Source organism: Arvicanthis niloticus, chromosome 22, assembly GCF_011762505.2.
Source record: "Arvicanthis niloticus isolate mArvNil1 chromosome 22, mArvNil1.pat.X, whole genome shotgun sequence".
NCBI classification, from domain to species: domain Eukaryota; kingdom Metazoa; phylum Chordata; class Mammalia; order Rodentia; family Muridae; genus Arvicanthis; species Arvicanthis niloticus.
In genome coordinates, this window is record NC_133429.1 from 13,525,626 (window position 1) to 13,548,959 (window position 23,334).

The 23,334-nt window shown below is 40.5% G+C and overlaps 1 protein-coding gene across 2 annotated transcripts; it reads right to left on the bottom strand.

Annotated features, from left to right (window-relative positions):
* Positions 1-1,450: 1,450 nt before the first annotated feature.
* Actr6 (actin related protein 6) lies at positions 1,451-21,761 on the bottom strand. Of its 2 annotated transcripts, none has more exons than XM_076919949.1 (11): positions 21,622-21,761; positions 17,825-17,942; positions 17,373-17,441; positions 15,464-15,587; positions 14,375-14,510; positions 14,213-14,269; positions 13,512-13,610; positions 13,346-13,424; positions 6,979-7,150; positions 4,367-4,505; positions 1,451-2,041 (listed from the first exon to the last, which is right to left on the bottom strand). In XM_076919949.1, the coding sequence occupies exons 1-11, from the start codon at positions 21,687-21,689 to the stop codon at positions 1,912-1,914; spliced, it is 1,191 nt and encodes a 396-aa protein (XP_076776064.1). In that variant the 5' UTR covers positions 21,690-21,761; the 3' UTR covers positions 1,451-1,911. The 2 variants fall into 2 exon arrangements, with proteins under 2 accessions (XP_076776064.1, XP_076776065.1); XM_076919950.1 differs by having other exon boundaries at positions 17,360-17,441; positions 21,622-21,759.
* Positions 21,762-23,334: the final 1,573 nt, after the last annotated feature.

A 23,334-nucleotide genomic window follows, 5' to 3' on the forward strand; every position in this document is an offset into this window, starting at 1 on the left:
TACACAAAGATCTCTCTTAATTGCATCAACATGCACTGACTTGTGTCTCCGTTTGCATTTTCTCTTGCATTAATGATTTGAAACAACAGGGTTGTTTGTTTTCAGAAAGAACATAGCCCTTCCAAAGTACTAATAGACATGTAAGACATTTTTCTCATTCTGTTTGTTTGTAGACTGGGTTTCTTTGTGTAGCCTTGGCTATCCTAGAACTAGCTCTGTAGACCAGGCTGGCATTGAACTCACAGAGATCTGGTCTCTGCCTCCTGAGTGCTGGAATTAGAGGTGCAAGCCTTTATGTATGTTAAAGACTAACCCTCCATCAGACATACATCTGACAAAGGTTTTTTTTTTTCCTCCCTTTCTTGTAGGTTGCCTCTTCACCAAATGATGGTGATCTATGCTATACAAAAGTTTTTAACTTCACAAGGTCCTATTTGTCCGCTGGTTGGTCCTAATGCCTGTGCTGCTGGGTCCTGTTCAGAAAGTTCTTTCCCGTGCCTCTAAATACAACATATTTCCTACTTTCTCCTGTAACAGACTCCAGGATCAGGCCTTACATGGAGGTCCTTGATCCATTTGAAATTGCAGAGTAAGAGATAGGATGCAGTTTCATTCTTCATGCAGCTATCCAGCCTTGTGATAGGGCACATGCTTTTTATGTAGACGTCCAATAGTTCTGACGTCTACAGATACAGGACCCCCATGTAATCTTATCTGTCGCTCATGTAGTCCCAGCACCTTCTCTGACCCATTCACTGTGTTGTGTGACACTATTCAGGGGTGAGGCATATATAAATGTCTACTCATCCCAGATAGGGAACAACAGATCAAAGTAACAATATTGCCCTCCAACTTGGTGAACCAATGAGTTTATTGGGGTTACTTACAGGAATATGGGTGCGGGATTACATATAGCACCACAGATGTCTCAAAGGCACCAGGTCACTGAAAGCCCATCCAGCATGGGTAACAACTCAGAAAAAGCTGAAACCTTGGAGTGCTCTACATGATTTGCAGGTCAGAAAGTATGTTCTCAGAAGGCCTTACTGTTAACACATGCAGGGAAGGAAGAGGCCTTGTGCCACTTCTGCTAAGCTTTAGGGACTTTTTCGGTCTTCTGAGTTGTTCGGTTTTTGAGTCTTAATGAGCCTTGTTTTACTTCTCCTTGAGTTCTCTCCAAGATGCCAAGTTTTAACTGAAGGAAATTAGCAACTCATTCCTTAAATTGGAAAGCTATTGCTTTGGAAATGCAGAGCTCAGACACAGGGCCTTGAATATGCTCGGCAAGAGGAGTCACTAAGCATCTTATCTTAATATGTTGACATTAAAAAAAAACTTCTAAAAAAAAAAAGTAGTACATTTCTGCAAAATATTGGTGACCACAAACACTACAGGCATCTGTACTCTTTCAAACTTACACTAAGTAAAAAATAAACATTACACAGACATATTTAATATTGATCTTTCAAATTTTATTATGTACAAATAAGAATAACAAACTTTAAATAAAATACTTAGTTCTAAGACGGCAGAATCTTACCAGTCTGTAAATACTTTAGCTAAGTACAGTCAAAACTACACAAAGTATTTTCTAGGGAAAAATGATGGGTAAGATATTTCAATTTGTGTTTTCAAGTATGAAGAATTAAACATTTGCCCTTTCACTTTCTCATGAAAAACAATCTATTCTCAGGAACAGTATAAGTATTGTTTAGTAGTCTAACTACTAAATGAAACACGGCTGAGTTTATTGTAATAACCCATGTAAGAAGCCTGTGCACATCAGCTGTGACCCAGAATATTTATATAAGTTCAAGACTTTATCTTACAATGAAAAGTAGCATAGTTTTTAACCTCCTTTAAAAGGAACTTGGAAATAAACTTTTCAAGACTTTCATTCAGAAATGTTTCTTAAATATCAAATTTCTCTTCACAGACACTATGTCCATTTTCTTCATAATCTTCTCTTGTAACCACCATATCTTCAAAGTCATCATTTTCAGATATCAACTTCCCTCCTTCCCAGGAGTAAGTAATAGGGCTGAAACAGAGACCACACAAATGAACCCAGCTGCCAGGCAACTATAGAGCAAATTTTAATTATGAACTAACAGCTGAAAGTTCTGCTCAACTTATTAAAGCCTCATTTATGGTATAGAGATAAGCTCTTCCTCACCAGTTCAAACAGTGGGTTGGTTCTTCCCCTGTGTGCCCTATGTATGACCCCTCTACTTTTAGTGAAACCCAGAACATAAACAGAAGCTGTAGATGAGTAAAGAGAAAACTGTTCTAACTCTGGACCTAAACTGAAGCAGACAGAACTGGGAGGTTCTAAGTTACCTAGCAGCTGTCTCAGCACCACTTTCAGCCTGTCCTGTGGCTGCTATAAAACAATGCTGACAATCCCAGGCAGGCCAGACAGTAGGGAAACCCGACCAAGTGACTCACGCAGTTTGGTTTTGTTGCCCTCAGCCATGCCTGATTTGTGCTGACTCAGCTCTACCGCTTCCCCAGCTGAGATCAGAACAGGTGAAGAAAACTGTCCTTACACACTGCATCTGCAACCTTTTATTAACAGGCTTATTTATATCTTTATATTTGTACCTGTATGTTATTTTTTTCAGGAAGGAAAAATGCACATTTTGATTCCTCAAATTGAAGAACAATAGTTAATTGTGTCAGTCCCTTGGCCTCAGGCATGCATACACAAGATAAAAATCCAAAGTCAGGAAGTATATGAACGTTACTCCTGACAAAAATTATTCCAGCATATAACAGTTCCTTAATCCTTTGATTTAAATAAGGGTTTAATTTAAAGATTAATTTAGAACATTTTAAGATTTACTAGCTACAAATGGAAATTTTATAGGTGTTCGTATCCGTGATCCCAGCACTGGGAACGACCTCAATGATGGCCAGTTTGGGTCTGCTGGAACTACATAACAAGCAACACTGGTCTCAAAAAAACAAACAAATAAACAAAAAAAATGATACAGATGAAGACCTTGTATTAACTACTACTGACTTTGAAAAATACTATTTTAGTGTAAATTTAAATTTAATTAGAATAGGATCTCATTAGTAACCCTGCCACTAACACTAGGCAATCTTTTGGCTAAGAACTCCCGATTTGGCCACGGTATACTACCCAAGGCCTTTAATCCAAAGGCAGAGGCAGAACAATCTCCATGCATTTGAGGCCACTGTGGTCTACACAGTCTCAGACCAGCCAGTGAGACTCTCTCAAACAAACAAATAAAAAAAGAGATGTCCTGTTTCTGAGAGGTGAGGTAGTTGGCTTACAGGGTAAGTTCTTGCTGCCTAAGCCTGACAACGTGAGTTTAATCCCTGGGACCCAGGTAAAGGCAGAAGGGGAAACCAACTCCGCAGAGTCGTCCCATGCCCTCCACAAACACGCCTGGAGTATCCACACCCCCATGCCCGCACATCACATACACTCAATAACAATAAAATGAAGCCCTTTGCCTCAGGTAATGTAATGGGGCTTTACTCTGGTCCCTGCTATGAACTGAGCATGAGGAGTCAGGGGCTCACAAGGCCTTCTCTCTCCAATGTCCAGTGCAAACCTTGGAGTAGGATGCTATTTAAGCCACTCCCACAGATCTATAAGCCACTCCCACAGATCTATAAGCCACCCCCACAGATCTAAAGATCTGCCTTAACTTTCATAGCCTAAGTTGGAATGATACTATCTGTCCTTTCTCATAAAAAATGTAGGAGACATGAACATTTTTTCTCTCAGTTTTTTTTAACAGTCTTGCAGAAACCAGGCTACCTTCAAAATTGCCATGCTATGCAGCCAGGCTTGGCACTGAACTTCTGCTTTTTCCATCTCTAAATTCCTAAAGTTGGGATTACAGGCAAGCACCACCATACCTGACTTCACAACAATTTTAATAAAAAGCAAGTCTACTTAACTATAAAGGTTCACTGAAAACATTTAGGACATAAAAAAAATTCCCAAAGTTATGAACTGACAGTGCTTCTCCTAATAATACAATTCTTAGATTTCTACTCTTGAGAGAACCTATCTCGAGGTGGGAGGGACATCTAAGATAAATTAGGAACAGGTTGGCTTCTTCATGTATAACAAGCCTTGGCAGTAGACTGAGGCGCACATGGAAAGAGCTCCTGTCACTGAGCTCCCGTCATGTGTCAGTGCCATGCTCAGCATGGCCATCTCTTCTACCTCACTCAAGAATGAAGATTTCATTTTTGAAAGAAAGAGAACAAGGATCCTGCTGGGGAATAAATCTGGCAGTATCTGTACGAGTCCAGCTTTAAAGTCACGTCTCCCATAAGCCCCGTCCTGCTGGGTTTGGCTTCCTTATAAACTAACACTTACTTCTCAGGCAACACGACAGAAACATCATAGTCTGTTGGTGTCAAACACCGAACTTCTGAGTAAACCCGCTCTCTGAATCCTGGGAAAAGGGAATTTCCTCCTGTCAAAACGATGTTCTTAAAAAAATGTGGCTGCATTTCTTTAAGAGAAAAGAAAGAGAAGAAGAAAAAGAGAGTTAGAAAATCTACTTGTCTCTGGAAAGACTCAGCTGAGCATGTGGGCAGGTAATAATCAGGGTGTAGCTGGGAAACCAAGCAACCTGGGAGTCCGTTGTTAAGACTTTTTTTCTTGTGTTCACTATTAAGATTTTGTTGCTGCTGGTTAAGACAAGGCCCTACTATATAGGACAGAATGGCCTTGAACTGTAATTCTCCTGCCTCATTCCCTAGAGTACCAGGATTACAGACCTGCTCCAGCACACAAAGATACATTTTAAGACTTACCACAAGGCAATAGTGTACACGGGTGGAGACACTACAGACAGTGAAATGTGACCTCACAGGTCTTTAAAACAAAACACTAAGGTGGGTGAACTATTGACTACCAATTATATTGCATGGAAGCCATATATCAACAACTTTCTGCAGTGGACACTAAATCACAATTGTCATTCTTCTTTCCTAAAATGAAGAGGGTCTTTACCAGAGATGAGCTTATAAACTTCCGAAATAAAACGGCCTTCCTCATGTTTTTAACTTGCTAATCCAAATTTCTATATTCTCACACTAAAACAGATATTCCTACTGTACAATACACATCATTGATGGGAAAACACTCATAATCTGTATAGCCTTTAAACAAAGACGGCAGGAGTGAACAAAGACACTAAAGGCACACAGTGGCAAACACTAGGCATTACAAGGTACACCAGTATTAAAAACCTAGAGCTCAGGGCTGGAGAGATGGCTCAGCAGTTAAGAGTATTGACTGCTCTTCCAGAGGTCCTGAGTTCAATTCCAAGCAACCACATGGTGGCTGGAAACCATCTGTAATAAGATCTGATGTCCTTTTCTAATGTGTCTGAAGACAGCTACAGTGTACTCACATAAATAAAATAAATAAATAAATAAATCTTTAAAACAAAACAAAAGAAAACAAACAAAAAAAACCCTAGAGCACAACTGGAAAACCCAAGAAATAATAGGCACTGGCCATCTCACGCCTACTGCTTCTATTCATCAAGGTAAAGTTGCCTTATGTTAGCCCTGTGTTGATACGATATGTCACAACTGAACAGCCATGCAACAGGTGGACTGACTTTGTTCTCAGTGAGGGCAGAATACACTGTGCACACTGGATTTCTTCTGGTGCCATGACTGTTCCTTACAGAGAAGGGAGAAAGGGCTGGAGAAGATGGCTCTATAGCCAAGAGAATTTACTGCTCTTCCAAATCTCCAGAGTTCAGTTCTCACATCTGCCGGGTTGCAATTGCCAGCAGCCAGGGCATCATCTGCCTTCTGAACACCTGCATGCATGTGGCACACATGAACTCAGACAGACAGGCAGGCAGGCAGGCAGGCAGGCAGGCAGGCACGCACGCACGCACGCACACACACACACACACACACACACACACACACACACGTATATAAACAAATACACTTTTAAAGTAGAAAGGCAGCATATGAAAGTACTCTTAAACTCGAGGACACTTAACTTATAAAAAAAAATCCAGATGTCACTATACTCCAGTCATCTTGATTTTGTTATTATTATTATAGGCGTACCTGTGCATGCAAGCACGCACACACACACAAACACATACACGCACACGATAGGGGAGACATTCATGCCACAGAACAAGTATAGGGGTCAGAGGACAATCCTGTAACACTGGTTCTCTCCTTCCACCTTTATGTAAGTTCTGAGAAATTAACTCAGGCCGTCAGGCTCATATACAAAGGCCTGGGACATCTTCCTGTTATCTTATTAAAAGTAATCCAGATTTCTTGGTGGCGGTGATGCATACCTTGGAGGCAGAGGCAGGCGGACCTGTGAATTAGAGGGTACCCTGTTTTACAGAATCAGGACAGCCAGTGCTACACAGAGAAAGAGAAACCCTGTCTCAAAAAAGCAAAAACGAGAGAAAGAAAAGAGGAAAAAAAAAAAAGGAATCCTGTCATTCTAAATATCATAGAATAAATAAATCAGTCTTATAAACTGCTGAAAAAGCAACCCATTAAAACCTTTAAATTTCAATTCTATGTAAATTTAGGTTAAAACTTTCAGTCAAGCCTTCTAGTACACACCTATAATTCTAATATTAAGGAGCCTGAACCAGGGAGATCGTGAGTTCTACACCCATCTGAGCTACATAGCAAGACTGTGCCCAAATAAATAAATAAATATGCAAATAAATAGACTTTTCTAAAATGAATAGAGCAATTTAATACTTAAAGAAAGATATATTCACGCTTAAATAGGCCATAATAACCTTTTCAAAATACAATTTATAATCCAAAACAAATCAACCAAGAATTATTTAAATGCATTACAGGATCTGGAAATTTCTGCCAATAATACAGACATTATTTCTTTAAATGACTTATGAAACGGTACCGTGCTTATGGTTTTCCAAAACTACTTCTCTAACACTTTAACCATCAACGTACCTTCGGGTAGGTTTTGAATTGAATAGACAATGGCTTCTGGGATCCCCATCTCCTGAATGCCAATGTCAGAGGGGTTAAAGAGTATTTCTGGAACAGCAAATCTCTCGTTGGCAAGGCGAAGAATCTGTTCCCCGGATTTATACTTCCCACTCAGCACCATTTCTTCTCTGGGCTTAAAGCAAAGCAAGATAAAGAGTTTGAGCTACATTTCCTTGTTCATACGACAAATAATAATTAGAAATACATGATGCTAGTAGAGTAACCACCTTCTTATTAGAAGTCTTATGATTTCCCAAAATTAGAAAATGTGTTTTCTCTCCTGTTGTCTTAGTATACAAATGAAAATTAGCTTGAGGTAGAGGCAGGGGGATCTCTGTGAATTTGAGGCCAGCCTGGGCTAAATAATGAGTTCCAGGACAGGTGTTGAGGGTGGGTGGTGGGAGCTGTCTCAAAAAAAAAAAAAAAAAAATCAACGTTCCTATGGCAATCCCACCCTGCAGACAATCTACCAGCTATTCTGTGTGTTTTTAAAAGAAAGGAAAGGAGAACACAGAAGAGGAAACTACACAGTTGATCTGTAATTGTACAGTGATTCCATTGCTAGATAAATAAATAATTCCACAAGTCTCCCATGAGGCAGTAATAGTATCTGCTGTCCTGTGTTCCCACCCCTATCTCCATCATTCCCCTACTTCAGAGGTGGACATGTGATGAAGCCACACTTGCACATGTGGCTGTCATGCTCCAGGAGATGGCCTACACCCATGCACACATGGGCAGCACTAAGTAGATTCCGTTAAAAAAAAATACAGCACATTTTGTTAGGAAGGAAAACTGGTAGTAAGGACAGAGGGTCTGAAAAGGCATTAAATGCATGCGTGAAAGTCTCAAACAATAAACGATCCATTTCCAAAGAATTAGACAAAGACACACTTTACATTGCTGAAATGTTCCCTTTAATGGCAGCTTGTATTGGGTCTAGATAGCAAACACAAACTTTACATGATCAGGCCCATTCTCTTCTTGATGTTCTGCTAACCTCCCTAGTCAGTGGGCTGTGATCCACATCAATAAAACGATGCTCCTGTTCAGTCTTACAGTCACCATTTCCTACAGATTCAGCTTCGGTCACTCACTCCATCCAGCTGATAGATGCAGTTTTCCACCACAACACACTCAAAATATGTGAAAATGTATATATTACTGAGTAATCTATGTGAATATACACACATATATGTGCAAGGACACATATATATGTATATATGTTGTTTCCTTCATACACATGTAGTCTTCCCCAACCTACAGTGTTCATCACATAGGCACTGCCTAGTACACCACATGGTCCCTTGTATATAGTAGGTGTTCAATACATTCCTGGGCAGTAGCTTGCAAAATAACACAGTGTCATTAACTGCATTAGACACTGTATGTGCTTTATTCCACAAGTCTCACATAACACTAGCAATATGCATTTTGCCTTTCATTCAAGGTATTAATCTCATTCATGAATGAATTTCATTCATTGGGCTCAGGAAGGTCATGTGCCTTACTCAAGGTCTATCATAGCAGCTCAAAGCACACCGGAAGTATTCCCTTACAATATAGCCTGGATACAAATGATTCAGCCTGATATCATTTGGGAACACTCTGTCCATAGCGTAAATTTTAAACAAAACTTTCCAGATAATTAGACAATATTCCCAGGAAAACATAGAAAACTATAAATATAAGTCACATCTAACCAATTAAATAAACTTTGTAGTAAGAAAAATAGTAGTAGTCTCCATACAAGAAGTAGCGCCCTGTCTTAGGTGAAAGGGAAAAGATTCTCTATAAATTTACTAATTAACTTACAACTGACCTTAAGCCTGTGTTTAGTTAAGGTTTCATTGCTGTGAAGAGATACCACGACCAAGGCAACTCTTATAAAGGTTAACATTTAACTGGGGCTGGCTTACAGTTTCAGAGACTCAGTCAATTATCATCATGGCAGGAAGCACGGCAACATCCAGGCAGACATGGTGCTGGAAGAGCCAGAGTTCTACATCTTGATCCAAAGGCAGCCAGAAGGGCACTGTCTTCCCCAGGCAGCTATGAGAAGAGCCTGGATCACACTGGCCAGACTTGAGCATACATATGAGACCTCAAAGCATTGGCTCCACAGTGACACACTTCTTCCAGCAGGGCTACACCTCCTCCAATAAGGCCACAACTCCTAATAGTGTCACTTCCCATGGGCCAAGCGTATTCAAACTACCACAGCCTGGTATGTTGTATACACCTGTAATCCCAACATGTGGGAGGCTGAAGCAGAAGAATTGTGCAAGTCTGAGGCTAGCCTAGGCTACAGTATGAGACCTTGTTCAAAGGAAAAAAAAAAAAAAAAGACAAATAAAAGAAGAAAAAGCAAAGCAAACACACACTAAATTGAATTTAAAGGATAATTCATTTTTTCAATTCTGGAGAACTACCTGAGGCCAATACAGACTGAAGGACATTAAAGGTTTATGGCTGTTTTAAAGCCCTGATTTACAGATGCTGATCAGGCTGACTGACCAAATATCTAACCAGGGAAAGGAGCCAGCACTCAGTGTCCTTGCTGAATGTCAGCACGAATGCCATTAGTCATTAATATGTAATCTGGAAGGACAAGGAGTTTCTGTTTTCAAGAGTACAATTCCAAAACCTTTTTTTAGACATAGGCAAGTGAAGGGATTTAGAAGGATGTGAGGAGCTGGTCAGAGAAGTCTGTGATTTACTGAACTGAATGGCCCCCATACATTGATTTCCAGTACCATTAAAGAAACTGTCAGTTTCTGCAGAGAGTGGTATTCACTAAAGATAAAGAAATATTCTTAATTTAGGTTTGACAATTTATACTTAAGCAGGCATCCTCTGTAAAATCAGAATTTCTGTTGTTTGTCCAATGATACTATAAATCTTATTTCTCTATTTGTTGTTATTGTTCTTTTTATCAGCAGGAGGAAATCAAAGCTTCATATTTCCCTAGCATTCCTGACTAATGTATCCCAGTTCAGATCAACAGTATTCTAAGTGTGGTGGTTTAAACAGGATGGCCCACACAGCCTCATAGATTGAATGCTTTGTCACCAAGGAGAGGTACTACTGGGAGGTATGACCTTGTCAGGGGAAGTATGTCACTGGGGGTGACTTGCAGGGTCTCAGATGCTCAAGCCAGGCCCAGTGACACTGACTCTTCCTGCTGCCTGCTGATCTGGATGTACAACTCTCAGTTCCTTCTCCAGCACCATGTCTGCTGTGTGCCACTATGCTTCCTGCCATGACAATAACAGACTGTGAGCCAGTCCTAGTTAAAAGTTTTCCTTTATAAGAGTTGCTGTGTCTCTTCAAAGCAACAGAAACCCTAACTAAGATACAAATGACAAAGGCTCACAGACATTTATGTCATTTAGTGTTTTTCTAATATTATAAATATGTCTTTGTTTTCCTAGCAGGAAACAACAAAATCAAGTATTAAAGGAACTCAAATTTTAAAATTAAGCTTACTACATATACAATGTAACTTTCATATAAATGACTAAACATGATTGTATATAAGGCATAAATTTTTTAATTTATCAATAAAGAGTAAGATATTGTTTTAAAATATAGTTATTATAATAGTTCATTTAGCAAGAGTCCAATTCAACTAACTTTATGTTTTCATTTGGTAAAGCGTGCATTACACACGAAAGCCATTGACAGTATGAGGCACCTAGGAAGCCCGAGTGACTGTAAGGAGCGGATGGAGCCCTGAGTGAATGCCATGGATATAGACACTGCCATGTAAAGGACCGATGCCACAACACACGGGGAACTGGCAAAGCCTTCCCCTTAAGTGTCAGGCTTGCAAATGGCAACGTCTCCCTCTGATCCAAGAATGAGGCTTGCCTAATGATTGGTCGGTGTGTGCAAAAACTAGCAACTACGGCTTTCTCCTCTCAGATGTTTCCAGCCTGAGACTGCTGTAACAGATCCTCCTACTGAAACTCCCGAACTCTTCCTTGCTGTGCTGAGGTTCCACATTGTTTCACTCCCTTGCCAGGCCCACTCAGGTCAAGGCACCAAGCCATCCAGGCCAAAGCCAAGCAGTCTGTATGAAGCTCAAGAGGTACAGGCTCCAACCCGACTGTCTGCAAGGTCACAGATCAGACACTTGTTTCTTGTGCTGTGTCTGACTGTCTGTCAGTGTGTCACCTCCCACCCCACCCCTCCCCCGGCACAGAGAACAAATACTGGTCAACTGCGAGGACAACCTCACCGATGCTGACTCACTGAGCAGGTGCTGATCTGAGAAAACAAGGAAGAAATAACAGTGCTCAGATGATCATGTCTGATAATATAATGGCATGCCACTCACATGGAGGGAGAAACGTTCTTAAAGAGGAAAAGATTCCTAGTTGGCTGTCCATTATGCAGAAAAAAAAAATTAAGTTTTCTGACTTAGGAACTAAAAACTCCTGGGAAGAAGAACAAAACCACACAGATTTTAATGACCTCATGACTCCAGTATCTGCCAGGTTGGGAGAGACTAGAAATCACTGTGACACGACACAGGTGCCATCTCTGCAGAACTGACAACTTTACCATTGTGTCATGTTCTCCAATGCATCTCTTATCATCACTCAATTGTGATTATAATTGGATATAAAACGTGCAGATGGTCCAGTGTGACTAATGAGACAGCTCTGCAGTCGAAATGTTTGGGGCAATTTTCCTTTCTGAATTCTGATCTGTATTTCACCTCTATAATGTGTGTGTGTGTGTGGGGGGGAAGCAAAAGATTTCTGGCCTGCTAAGTACAAATACTTACATAAAATACAAATACCCATTAAACAGCTTGATGCAACTTGACAAATAAATTATCATGTTTTTTAAAATCCAATGTTCATCACTCATACAATCTTTTGAAACTATACAAAACTAAGCTATTGTTGCTGTACTCAAAATAAAATAATGTATGTACACTGAAAGTATGCACATCTTTCTATTGATTGTTTCTTATTAAACATTACTTTTGGGGTGGAGCCATGCTAAACACGTAGCTCTACGTTGTTTTCATTACTGTTTATTATACGAATACATTATTAGATACTCAATTTCCCACATTCTAGATGAATACTCGCATGTCTCCTTTTATACTCCTTCCTTCCTTCCTTCCTTCCTTCCTTCCTTCCTTCCTTCCTTTAACGTGTACAAATACACTGCAGCTGTCTTCAGACACACCAGAAGATGGCATTGGATCCCATTACAGATGGCTGTGAGTCACCATGTAATTGCAGGAAATTGAACTCAGGACCTCTGCAAGAGCAGTCAGTGCTCTTAACTGCTGAGCCATCTCTCCAGCCCATCTCCTTACATCTCTGAATGAAATTTTATATTGTTGGTGGTAGTGGTCGTGGTTTCTCTTTGTAGCTCTAGCTGTCCTGGAAACTCACTCTGTAGACCAGGCCAGCCTCAAGCTCACAAGATCTGGTGCCTCTCCCTCCCTAGTGCTGGGATTAAAGGTGTGTGCCACCACTGTTCAGTCTGGAATTTTTAATTTCCCAAGAGTCTTATCAAGCCAGCAACTAGAGGGTCAGATTTCACATTCACCAACACAGAACCGTCTTTTCCTGAGCTGATCAAAGACAAAGGGAAATTATCTTGACATTCAAGACAAACTGCCTTTTAACACTGAGAACATGCAGTGGAGTTTGTCCCTCATAACAACTTTGTTGAGAAATGAACTTATTTATCTACTTGTGCCTAAAGAAATGGCTACGGGCTAAAGAGATGGCACAGCAGTTAAAAGCACTGACTGATCTTGCAGAGGTCCTGAGTTCAAGTCCCAGTAACCACATGGTGGCTCACAACCATCTGTAATGAGGTCTGATGCCCTCTTCTGGTGTGTCTGAAAACAGCAACAGTGTACTCATATATAATAAACAAATATATTTAAAAAAAAAAAAAGAAGAAGAAGAAGAAAAGAAAGGAAGAAGGGAAGGAAGACCAGCACTGTAATACCCTGCCAATCTAGCTAGATGTGAAATGCATTGCAAATCTGGCTGAGGTTGTCACTTAAGAAGATATTATAAAGGATTTTGTTTTTAATCACCTTACAGCTGCGGGAGAGACAGCTTAGCAATTAAGAGCATTGACTGTTCTTCTAGAGAACCCAGGTTCGATTCCAAGCACTTACGCAGTGGCTCACAACTGTCGGTAACTCCAGTCCCAGGGAATTAGACACCCTCCTCTGGCCTTTGAGGGCACTGCACATGCATAGTGGACAGACACACATGCAAGCAAAATACCCCCACACAATACACCAAATAAAATAACAAAACAAAAGAGAAATATAAGTTACCTTACAAAAGCCCTTTTTGATTGTACTGAAGTCAGGCAGAACATAGTCAATCATCACTGTATTATCTTCTCCTTTTAACCTTAAAGACAAAGAAGATTTATGAAACTTCATTGTTACCATCACCTGAAAATCAATTTCCCAAATAACGGATTATCATTATACATACTTGGCAATGTCCATGTCTTTATAAAAATCCTGAGACACATAGCATACATCTTCTTTCACTTGATTAATCACATGAGTTTCATCCATAACATGCAGCTGCCTAACAGAACAGAAATATATATCATGGAGGCACATACATGCACACATAACAATACACACACACACACAATGCAGTTTACAAATGGATAAAATTTGAAATGAGCAGCAATTGAACATAACTTTAAAGAATCATTTATATTATCTTTAAACATTTATTTTTATTTTATATATATGTATTTTGCTTGCATATATGTCTGTTCCCTTGTGTTTACTCTCCACACGGACCAGAGAACAGGACTGCAACTAGAGTTATGAACAGTTGTTAGCCTAACATGTAGGTGCTGGGAATCAAACCAGGGTCCTCTAGAAGAGAAGCCAGTGCTCTTAACCTCTGAGCCATCTTTCCAGCCCCATTTTTTTTTTTTCCCCTTTTTGGTTTTTCAAGACAGGGTTTCTCTGGATAGTCCTGGCTGTCCTGGAACTCACTCTGTAGACCAGGCTGGCCTTGAACTCAGAAATCCGCCTGCCTCTGCCTCCCAAGTGCTGGGATTAAAGGCGTACGTCACTACTGCTTGGCTTTTTTTTTTTTTTTTTTTAATTTAGCCAACCTCTAGCTGGGTATGGTGGTACCTCATCCTCCCCAAGTTCAAAGCCCAGGATTACCTGTAGGATATGATCTCTTTTAGATGGTTCGTTAAGAGCTTTCCACCCACGTTTATCCTAAAAGCGGAGAAACCAACTTTGGTTCAGTTATCACATATTTCATCCTAAGAAACAGCAGGCAAGTGACATAAAAGGAGAAAGAAAATAACAAATGTAGCTCACCGAATAATTGCTTCTTTTTTCTTTTTGCTTCTACAGTAAGGAACAATGTGCGTGAAGGAATAGCCGCTGTCGACGATGATGCAGCACAGCTCAGAAGGGTTATCGCGGAAGTACCTGTGCGCGCTGAGAGCGCCAGCTGTTAACAGATGCCGAAGGGAAGAACAACATATAGTATAGTATATAGATGAACATATAGTACGCTAGGCCTTTAAAACAATAAAGAAAAGGAGCAAACTAGGCAGACACAAACAACAACAACAAAAAGCTGCCTTTAAGCTAAGTGTGGTGGTGCACGCCTTTGATCCCAGCACTCTCGGAAAGACAGCTGGACTCTGTGAGATCCAGGGCAGCAAGGGCTATAGAGAAACCCTGTCTCAAAACAAACAAAACACCCCAAAATAAAACCACACAACAAACCACAACAAAAAAGGCTTTCATTAAAAAAATTAAATTGTATGTATAATTATCTTCTTTTTAGACTTAATTTTAATTATGTGTCTGCACATGTGAGTGCAGGTGCCTGCAGAGGCCGGAGTTACAAGTGGTTGAAGTTGCCTACCATTGGTTCTGGGACGCAAGCAGAAGGTGGTCTAAACCACTGAGCCATCTCTTCAGTTCCTTTATAACTGTCTTAAGATGTCAATGTTTCAATTTTTAAAAGTCGCACTTATGTGGTAGGTAGAGAAAGAAAAGAATGCAATCTTTTTCTTTTGTCACTTGCAGGCGTTAATATGGAAGAAGGAACCAGAGACGGAAGCTAACTCTACAGTTTGGTAGACCTGGAACTCACGACTTCGCCTCTTTCTACTGTCCGGCAGACTAATGCCAAGTTGCTTAGATTGGCCTTATACTCAGTCTGCAGTCTAGACAAACTGTGACTTCTCAGTCCTCCTGCCCCAGCCTTCCAAGCTGCTAGAATTTTACGCCTGTGCCACTTGACCAAACTAAAGTTCTATGCCTAAAATAACAATTCTGTGTTTTATTTCTTTTGGACCTAAGAGTTGCCACCTAGTTCTCAGGACCTTGAGTTTCTTTACTCCACTTATAACCTTACTCATAATTTAATTTCAATAAAGCCTTTTAACTTACCGTTTACTCTTAATACTGCTTGGAACTGATATTCTTCAAATAGGATTTCATTCATTGATTCTTGGATTGAAGTGAAGTTAAAATATGGTTCTGTTATAATAATATTAGTATCTAAAAAATCAACCTATGGGAGAAAAAAAAACCCAAAAGTTTTATAATCTATAGTGATTATCATAAAAAATGGTATGTGTATGTATGTGTGTATGTAATAAACAAATTATCTAATCTTCACAATAATAATACTGACTGTAATCCTCATTTAATACATGAACAGAGTCACAGAAAAACTGAATGTGCTACCCAGGTTCATAGAGTCACTTAGGGCCATACCTAGGATTTGAACTTAGGGAATCTAGTTGCAATCTTACCTCAATAAAATAAAATCAACATGGGACTGCCCAACTGTCAAACCATTAAAGACAAAAGTGAGGGCCAGAGCAACCCAAGTAGTGGAGCCATATTGTTCTGTTATAAACAGGAAGAAGGCAAGAGGTATCCAGAGGTCTCTCTGGAGGACTGTTACCTGCAGAAACCTCAGCAGTACACATGGAACCTTGTTTGGTCTCTTATCCTCTGCCCTTCTGCACTGGTAATTTACAGTTCAGGTTCTGGACCCCTGAGCTCCGCCAGTAAGGGCTGTTCTTACGGATGAGTTCTGATAGTGTCTACAAGCTTTATCCAGAGCTCCTTGTCTTCAGGGTTAGCCTGAGTGAAGGTGCCTGGAAACTAGATGGTCTAGGTTTCATTTTCCTTTAGGCTTCTTTCCTTTCAGTATCATGGGTGACAGGGGGAGAGTTTTTCCATAACCTTGGGGTAGATTAAAATTTGACCATCCTCTCAGCTTGTTACACTACAGTAATAGAAGACATAAAATTTGGGGCTAGTGGGATTGTCCAGAGGTTAAGAGCACTGGGTGTTCTTCCAGAGAACCCAGGTTCAAATCCCAGCCAGGGGATCTGTCACCCTCTTTAGCCTCTATGGGTACTACATGCCTGTGGTATATAGACATGTGTGCAGGGGAAATACCCATACACACAAAGTAAATGAAATCAATCCAAGGAAAATAATCACAGCATTTTCGAGATTGAAGAGAGGGATCAAGAGAGCTTGCTGCTCCTCCAGAGGATTGGAATTCAGTTCTCAGCATCCACACAAGGTGGCTCACAACCATCTGCAGCTCTAAAGGATCCAACACTTTCCATGGCCTCTGTGGGCATCTATGCACACGTGGCATATACTCACACTTACATACAGGCAAACACACACACACACACGCACACGCACACACACACAAATAAAATTTTTTAAAAAATCTTTTTTTAAAAAAGCAACCAAAATTCTTGTACCAACCACATAGTCCGAGGCAAACATATCTCTTTGGGAAACAGAAAGAGGATGGTATATGTCTGGTAATGGTGGAAATATTGGGCTGGGGATGCGGCTGAGTGGTAAAGGAGGCACCCAGCACACAACATGTCATGGGTTTCATTCCCTAGCATACGCAGAGGAACAGTAGAAGCAGGAAGTAAAAATCTAATATTGAGCTTCACAAAGATTATCTGTACTGCACTTAGTTTCCAGCCCAGAGGTTTTAATTAGTTATGTTTTCTAAATACTCAGACGCTCATACTAAGTGTGGTGGTGTAAACCTTTAATACCAGCACTCAGAAAGCAGAGTTCCAGGCAGCTCAGTTCTACATAGCAAGCCTCAGCCCAGCCAGGACAACTTGGTAAGACTCTCTCTCCAAAAGTAAATAAATTAAATCTAGGAAATCTATATCCAAGTGCCTTACATACATATAACTATAAGTTTATAAATGTTAACATGCAAGTTTATGAATGTAAGTCCCCATTTTTCATTTGAATTAAAACACAGAAATAGATTTTAATACATACTCTAACTTGTTACCTGATACATTTCTTTTCCAAAAAGATAATCCCAAACTTGTCGTTGGACATCCCAATTCACCAAGTATCCCTAAAATAAAATAAACAAAACAAAATAAAAACTTAATGACCAAGAATATTTTAGTAGTTTTTAAACATGACGTTAAGGGCAAGATGTGGTTCAGGGAGTAAAGAAGCCCTCCTCACAAGCCTGGCAACCTGAGTCCCAGCCCCAGAACTGACATAAAGATAAAACAGAAGAGCCAGCTCACAAGCCCTGGGATGGCACGCTCATATCACACACACACACACACACACACACACAGAGAGAGAGAGAGAGAGAGAGAGAGAGAGAGAGAGAGAGAGAGAGAGAGACAGAGACAGACAGACAGAGACAGACAGAGACAGACAGAGACAGACAGAGAGACAGACAATTATAGGTTCATAATATTAGTAATGAAACAATTAGATTACCTTTTGAAAAGGAAGAATGTAAAAGAGTCCTGAAGGGTCTTTTATTTCATCAATCTGGTTAGCAGTAAATGTTTTAAGACGTGCTGTTTTGGATCTGAACTGACAATTGGGAATAACCCTAGATGCAAAGAAATAAAGAATTACTTTCCAAATATTTAATCCCTAAAAAGTACTTTTTAGTTAAAAGGCAAACTAGCATTTCTCATTGTCTCTGAGTAACTATGACAACACTTATGGGTTGTTGAGTTCGAGGTGCTGGCCACTGTTCAACAGGTTCTGCCCTGAACCCTGGTCTTTCTCAGAGGATCCTAAAGAACCCATAGGGTGGGTGTGGTCCCACTGTTACATGGGCGAGAGGTCTTCTTTCTTTTTATTTTAACTTATTTAGAGTAAGCAAACAAAAGCTTATGAGAATTAAAGAATCTCATCCCTGCAATAGGGAGGGAGTTCAGAAGTATAGAATAGAAAATAAATATAAATATCAGCTATTTTACAAATTATTTTATAACCACAACAAGTTAGTACAGAGGCTGCACTGTAAAAAAAAAAACTACAAAGAAGATTGAAAAAGAAATGTTCCCGCTGGGCAGTGGTGGCACATGTCTTTAATCCCAGCACTTGGGAGGCAGAGGCAGGCAGATTTCTGAGTTCGAGGCCAGCCTGGTCTACAGAGTGAGTTCCAGGACAGCCAGGGCTACACAGAGAAACCCTGTCTCAAAAAAACAAAAACAAAACAAAACAAAACCAAAAAAGAGAAATGTTCCCTTAGCAAGACTGAAGATTATGGTCTCTGGCAGTCCTTATGTCTAGCTATTTTTTTCCCCTCAAACTTTAAGGTAGACATTCTTAATACCAAGTTCAAAATTTTGGTACACTATGCCACAGAAGACAAAGTTAAGAACTAGTTACACTTTAAAGATAGATGCCGATCTCTATGAGCTCACAATTTAGATAAAAAGACAGACCACACCATACCCACACATGGATGCACACACTCATGTACACACACCGTGATACTGAGATAATACCATAAAAAGGTTGTGCCTACTCTCACTTGCTATACACTAGCAACTTTTTTTTTTTTTCCTCCTGCTTGTTTAAATGTTCTTGGAAGGTCTGATTTTAAAATCAGCATGGGCTGGACACAGTGTTATATAGTAATCCCAGATATTTGGCACCAGAGGAAAGACCAGCACTTGCCCAGGAGCTGGGAACTGGCCTGTGAGATATGGCCCCTTAGAAGAAACTGGTGTGGCTCAGTTGTAGAGCACATGCTTAAGGACCTGGGTTTGATCCTAATGCCACAGTTAATAGAAGCTGCCCTGCTGTCTGTTGATTGCATGGATGTGTTCTAGTATACTTAACTGACATGGTGTCTACAATAAGGCTTAGTGTTCCTGTACTTACTCTTCAGAAGTATCTCTCTAAACAATTCCTCAAGTGCTAACAAATTGTTGTCAAAGTACATGGACATGATACATACTGATGAGATGTTCTCAGGAAGAAAGTAACAATTTATAGCCATGTTCTTCCCCATTTCTTTTTTGTTGTATTTTTATTATTAAAACAATTTTTAATTTTAAATATATTTTGATCATATTCTTTCCCTTCCCCAAGTCCTTCCAGATCTTCAGCCCCTCCCTCTCCACCAAACTTCAAGTTCTTTATCAAAAAACCAAGAAACCAATACAATAACCCCCCCAAAACTATAACTCCTTCCCCCCACAAAACCCCACCAAACTATAACCAAATAAAAGCACACACACATACATACACATACATAAAACAACAACAAAAACAACAACAAAACCTGTGGAGTCCACTACATATTGATCAACTACACCTGACCATGAGGCCTGCCCTGGAGTGGTTTATGTACCCAGCGTCCCTCAATTGGAGGAAACTTACTTTCCCTCTCCCAGCAGGTACAAATGATAATTCATTTTTTAACCTTTACTCTAGAAGCTAGGTTTTCATTCATTCATTCACTCACTCACTTATCCATCCATTTTTTAAAAAGAATATAACAAAATAAAATATAATAAGATAAACCAAAAACTATCACATTTAAGTTGGACAGGACAAAAAAAGAAGGAAAAGAGCCCAAAAGAAGACACAAGAATCAGAGACCAACTCATTCCCAAACTAAGGAATCCCATAAAAGCACTGAACTGGAAGCCATAATATAAGCATACAGGACCTGATGCAGACCTGTGCATGTTGCTTTGGTCTCTGTGAGTTCATGACCTTTGCTCATGTTGATTTAGAAGGCCTTGCTATCTTGCTGTCCTCCATCCCCTCTGGCACTGACACTCTGTCTCCTCTTCCACAGGGTTCCCTGAGCTCTGAGGGGAAGGATTTGCTGGAGATACTACTATTTAGGGCTGAGTGTTCCAAGGTCTCTCGATCTCTAAAGTCTGGCTGTGGGCCTTGATTTCGATCTTTAACAAGAGATCAGGTAGCCATGAGTGGTGGGTTATGCTTATTATAAATCCAGCACTCGCGAGGCTGAGACAGGTGGACAGTCATGAGTTTGAGACCAGCTTAGGATACACAATGCCCAGCTGGGCCATCAAGAACTACAAGGGAGAGGAGCCTGTAATTCAGCAGTACAGCACTTTCCTGACGTGTGCTAGGCTGATTCATTCTCCAGCACATTAAAAAAAAAACAAAAAACAAAAAAACAAAAAACCGATTCTATATGTATTTACATGCATCTGTTTGTTTATTTATGTATTTATATGCATAGGTATTTTTCCTGCATGTATGTCTGTGCATCAAGTGTGTGTGTGTGTGTGCCTGGTGCCTATGGAGGCCAGAGGAGGATGTGTGGGATCTCTTAGGTCTGGAGTTACAGACAATTGTTAGCTGCCATGTAGGTGCTGGGAATTGAACCTAGGTCCTCTAGAAGAGCAGAAAAGGGCTGGCTGAGCCATTTCTCCAGCCCCATGCACCTGGTTCTTATTGGGGAAAAAAAAAATCTTACGTAGAAGCCTTATTTTAATAAATGGCTTCCATCACCACTAAAGTTGTGAGAATCTGGTCATGTGAGCTGGGCTAAGTAATACAGTGCTTGCTCATTGTGCAAGAGTTCAACACCTAGCATTAAAAAAAAAAAAATTCAGTCAAATGCCCACTTAATCCTGAAGTAGTGGCCCTCAGCTGTAATCTTAAAATCAGGAGGAGGTGGAGGCAGGAGGATCTGAAGGTGGTGTAGCTATGTGGGAAGGTGCTACTTATCTATGCAAGGTCTTAGGTTTCAGTTCTAGCACTGAGAAAAATCTACTATTTATTCAAACATACATTTTACAAAACACATCTTAAGATGCCACCGAAGCGTTCCTGATTTTACCAACCACGTTATTCAAGTTGCCTGCCCAATGCCTTCAAACTCCCTGGCCTCTAATAATGTGGGTTTTGCTATTTGGGAGGTTGGGGAGGGCATTGAACCTTTTGAGGATCCGAAGCAAACCTTTAAGTGTGCTCCTCCAATGGGGGAGCATGCCCAAAACGTTGCCCATTATTTCTGAAATTTCATAAACTTTGGTCCCCTCAATCTCGAGAAGCCTATTTCCTGTTACCAAAAGAAACACACATTCCAGCTCCGGAGCCCCGCGGCCTCAAACAAAAAACAAAATCGGTTTCAGTTCAAAGCATCAAACCAACCAATCAACCCAGCTCGAAATTGAGCATCCTTTGACTGAGGCTGGAGCCACGCGATGGCGTCTGTGGATCAGCACAGTCTGTCAAACCACAAGGCGTACATGTCCTGTCCCTCGGGGACGACGACCACTTACGAGACATTGTCATGGCTGTAACCGATTTTGGCGTTGTAAGCTCCGTTATCCAGAACTAAGGTCGTCATTTCGGAACCCACCACGCCGCAGCGGAGTCACTTTCCCACTGTTTGGGTCTCCTCTGCTCAGGCTTCTTCCGGTACTCTATGGTCGATGGGGGTGTGGCCTACAGAAAGCTTCCGGTTACCCTGACAACTGAGTACGCAGGAAGTCAAGCAGCGGAGTAGACTTGTTCCTTACATCCAGTTTTCAAACGCATCTCTTTTTTTCGATGGCAGCAACATTCCATAGTAGAAACTGCTAAGCACTTTCTCTCTCTTATTTTTTCTTACTGCGCACATTGGCGAATGAAAGCTTTTAGTGAGCCCTTTGGTGGGCTGCGTGTGCGTGTGTCCGATTGGAGTAGTTAAGACACTCCTAGCCTTGAAGAATTGAGTACAAAACCATACGCACCATGGAACTGGATACGAGGTCTTTTCAGCCTCACCTTCTTTTCTTGGCACTTGTCATCAGGTTGGAGGATTTGGTCACAATAAATTATGTATGTGCTGTCTTGTTATCTGCGTTGTGCTTTAACTTATTGGCACACTCCCTAATGAATCCCGCGTCTACTTGTTCTCCAGTACTTATTTATGTCTCTTCTCTACAAAGGACTTCTTGACATCTGACATGTTCACTGTCTGTTCTGACTCCTGGAATTAGATATCCTTCCTGGGTGTTTCTGTACAACGGAGGGCTTGTGTTTCATAATATTGAGAAAAATAATTTTGGAGCCGAGCGTAGTGGCACACACCTTTAATCCCAGCACTAGAGAGACAGAGGTAGGTGGATCTCTGGGTGTTAAAAACCAGCCTGGTTTACGTAGGGCAGCCAGAGATGCATACTACAGAGACCTTGTCTCAAATTTTTTTTGATTGGACTCTAGACTTGGCTGCAAAATAATCTTGGGTAATGAATCTGATAAAAATGAACGCACAACCATGCATAAGGGTAAGGTGACCGGCTTTCTTTACACATATCAAGTAGTTTTTAAAACTCCAGGAGATACAGAGCTAAGAGTGTAGCCTTCTTAATTTAAACTGTGACTATGACATTTATAAATGTTTAAGCAACTTAATCAGTCTTGGGTTATCTCACTTATAAAATAAAGTAATATGACTCACACTATGTTATAGAATGGTTTAATATTAGTGTTAGAAATCAAGCACCTGTCAATAGATACTGTTATCATCATTTTAGTTTGCTTAATATTTATTTTGAGACAGGGTTTAACATAGCCCAGGCTGGCTTCAAATTTACTATATAGAATGATACTCCTGAAGTTGGGATTCTCCTGTCTCCACCGTTAGGAATTCTGGAATTACAGACCTGTGCCACCTTGCCTGGATTGTGTGGTTCTGAGGACAAAAACCTGGGGATTCATGCACCTTCTGTCAACCTAACCATGAAAGTCCTTCAAATGAGGCAGTGTATTCTAGTGATATCTATACTGATTTATATTAAAAAGTTAATTAAGGTCAGGCAGTACTGGTGCACACTTTTAATTCCAGCACTGGTGGGGAAGAGGGTGGCACAGCTGGATCTCTGAGTTCGAGACTGGCCTGGTCTACAGAGCTAGTTTCAGGACAGCCAGGGTTACACAGAGAAATCCTATCTCGAAACCAACCTACCAAACAAACAGAAACGTCAGTTAGAGTGTGGGGGTGAAGCTCA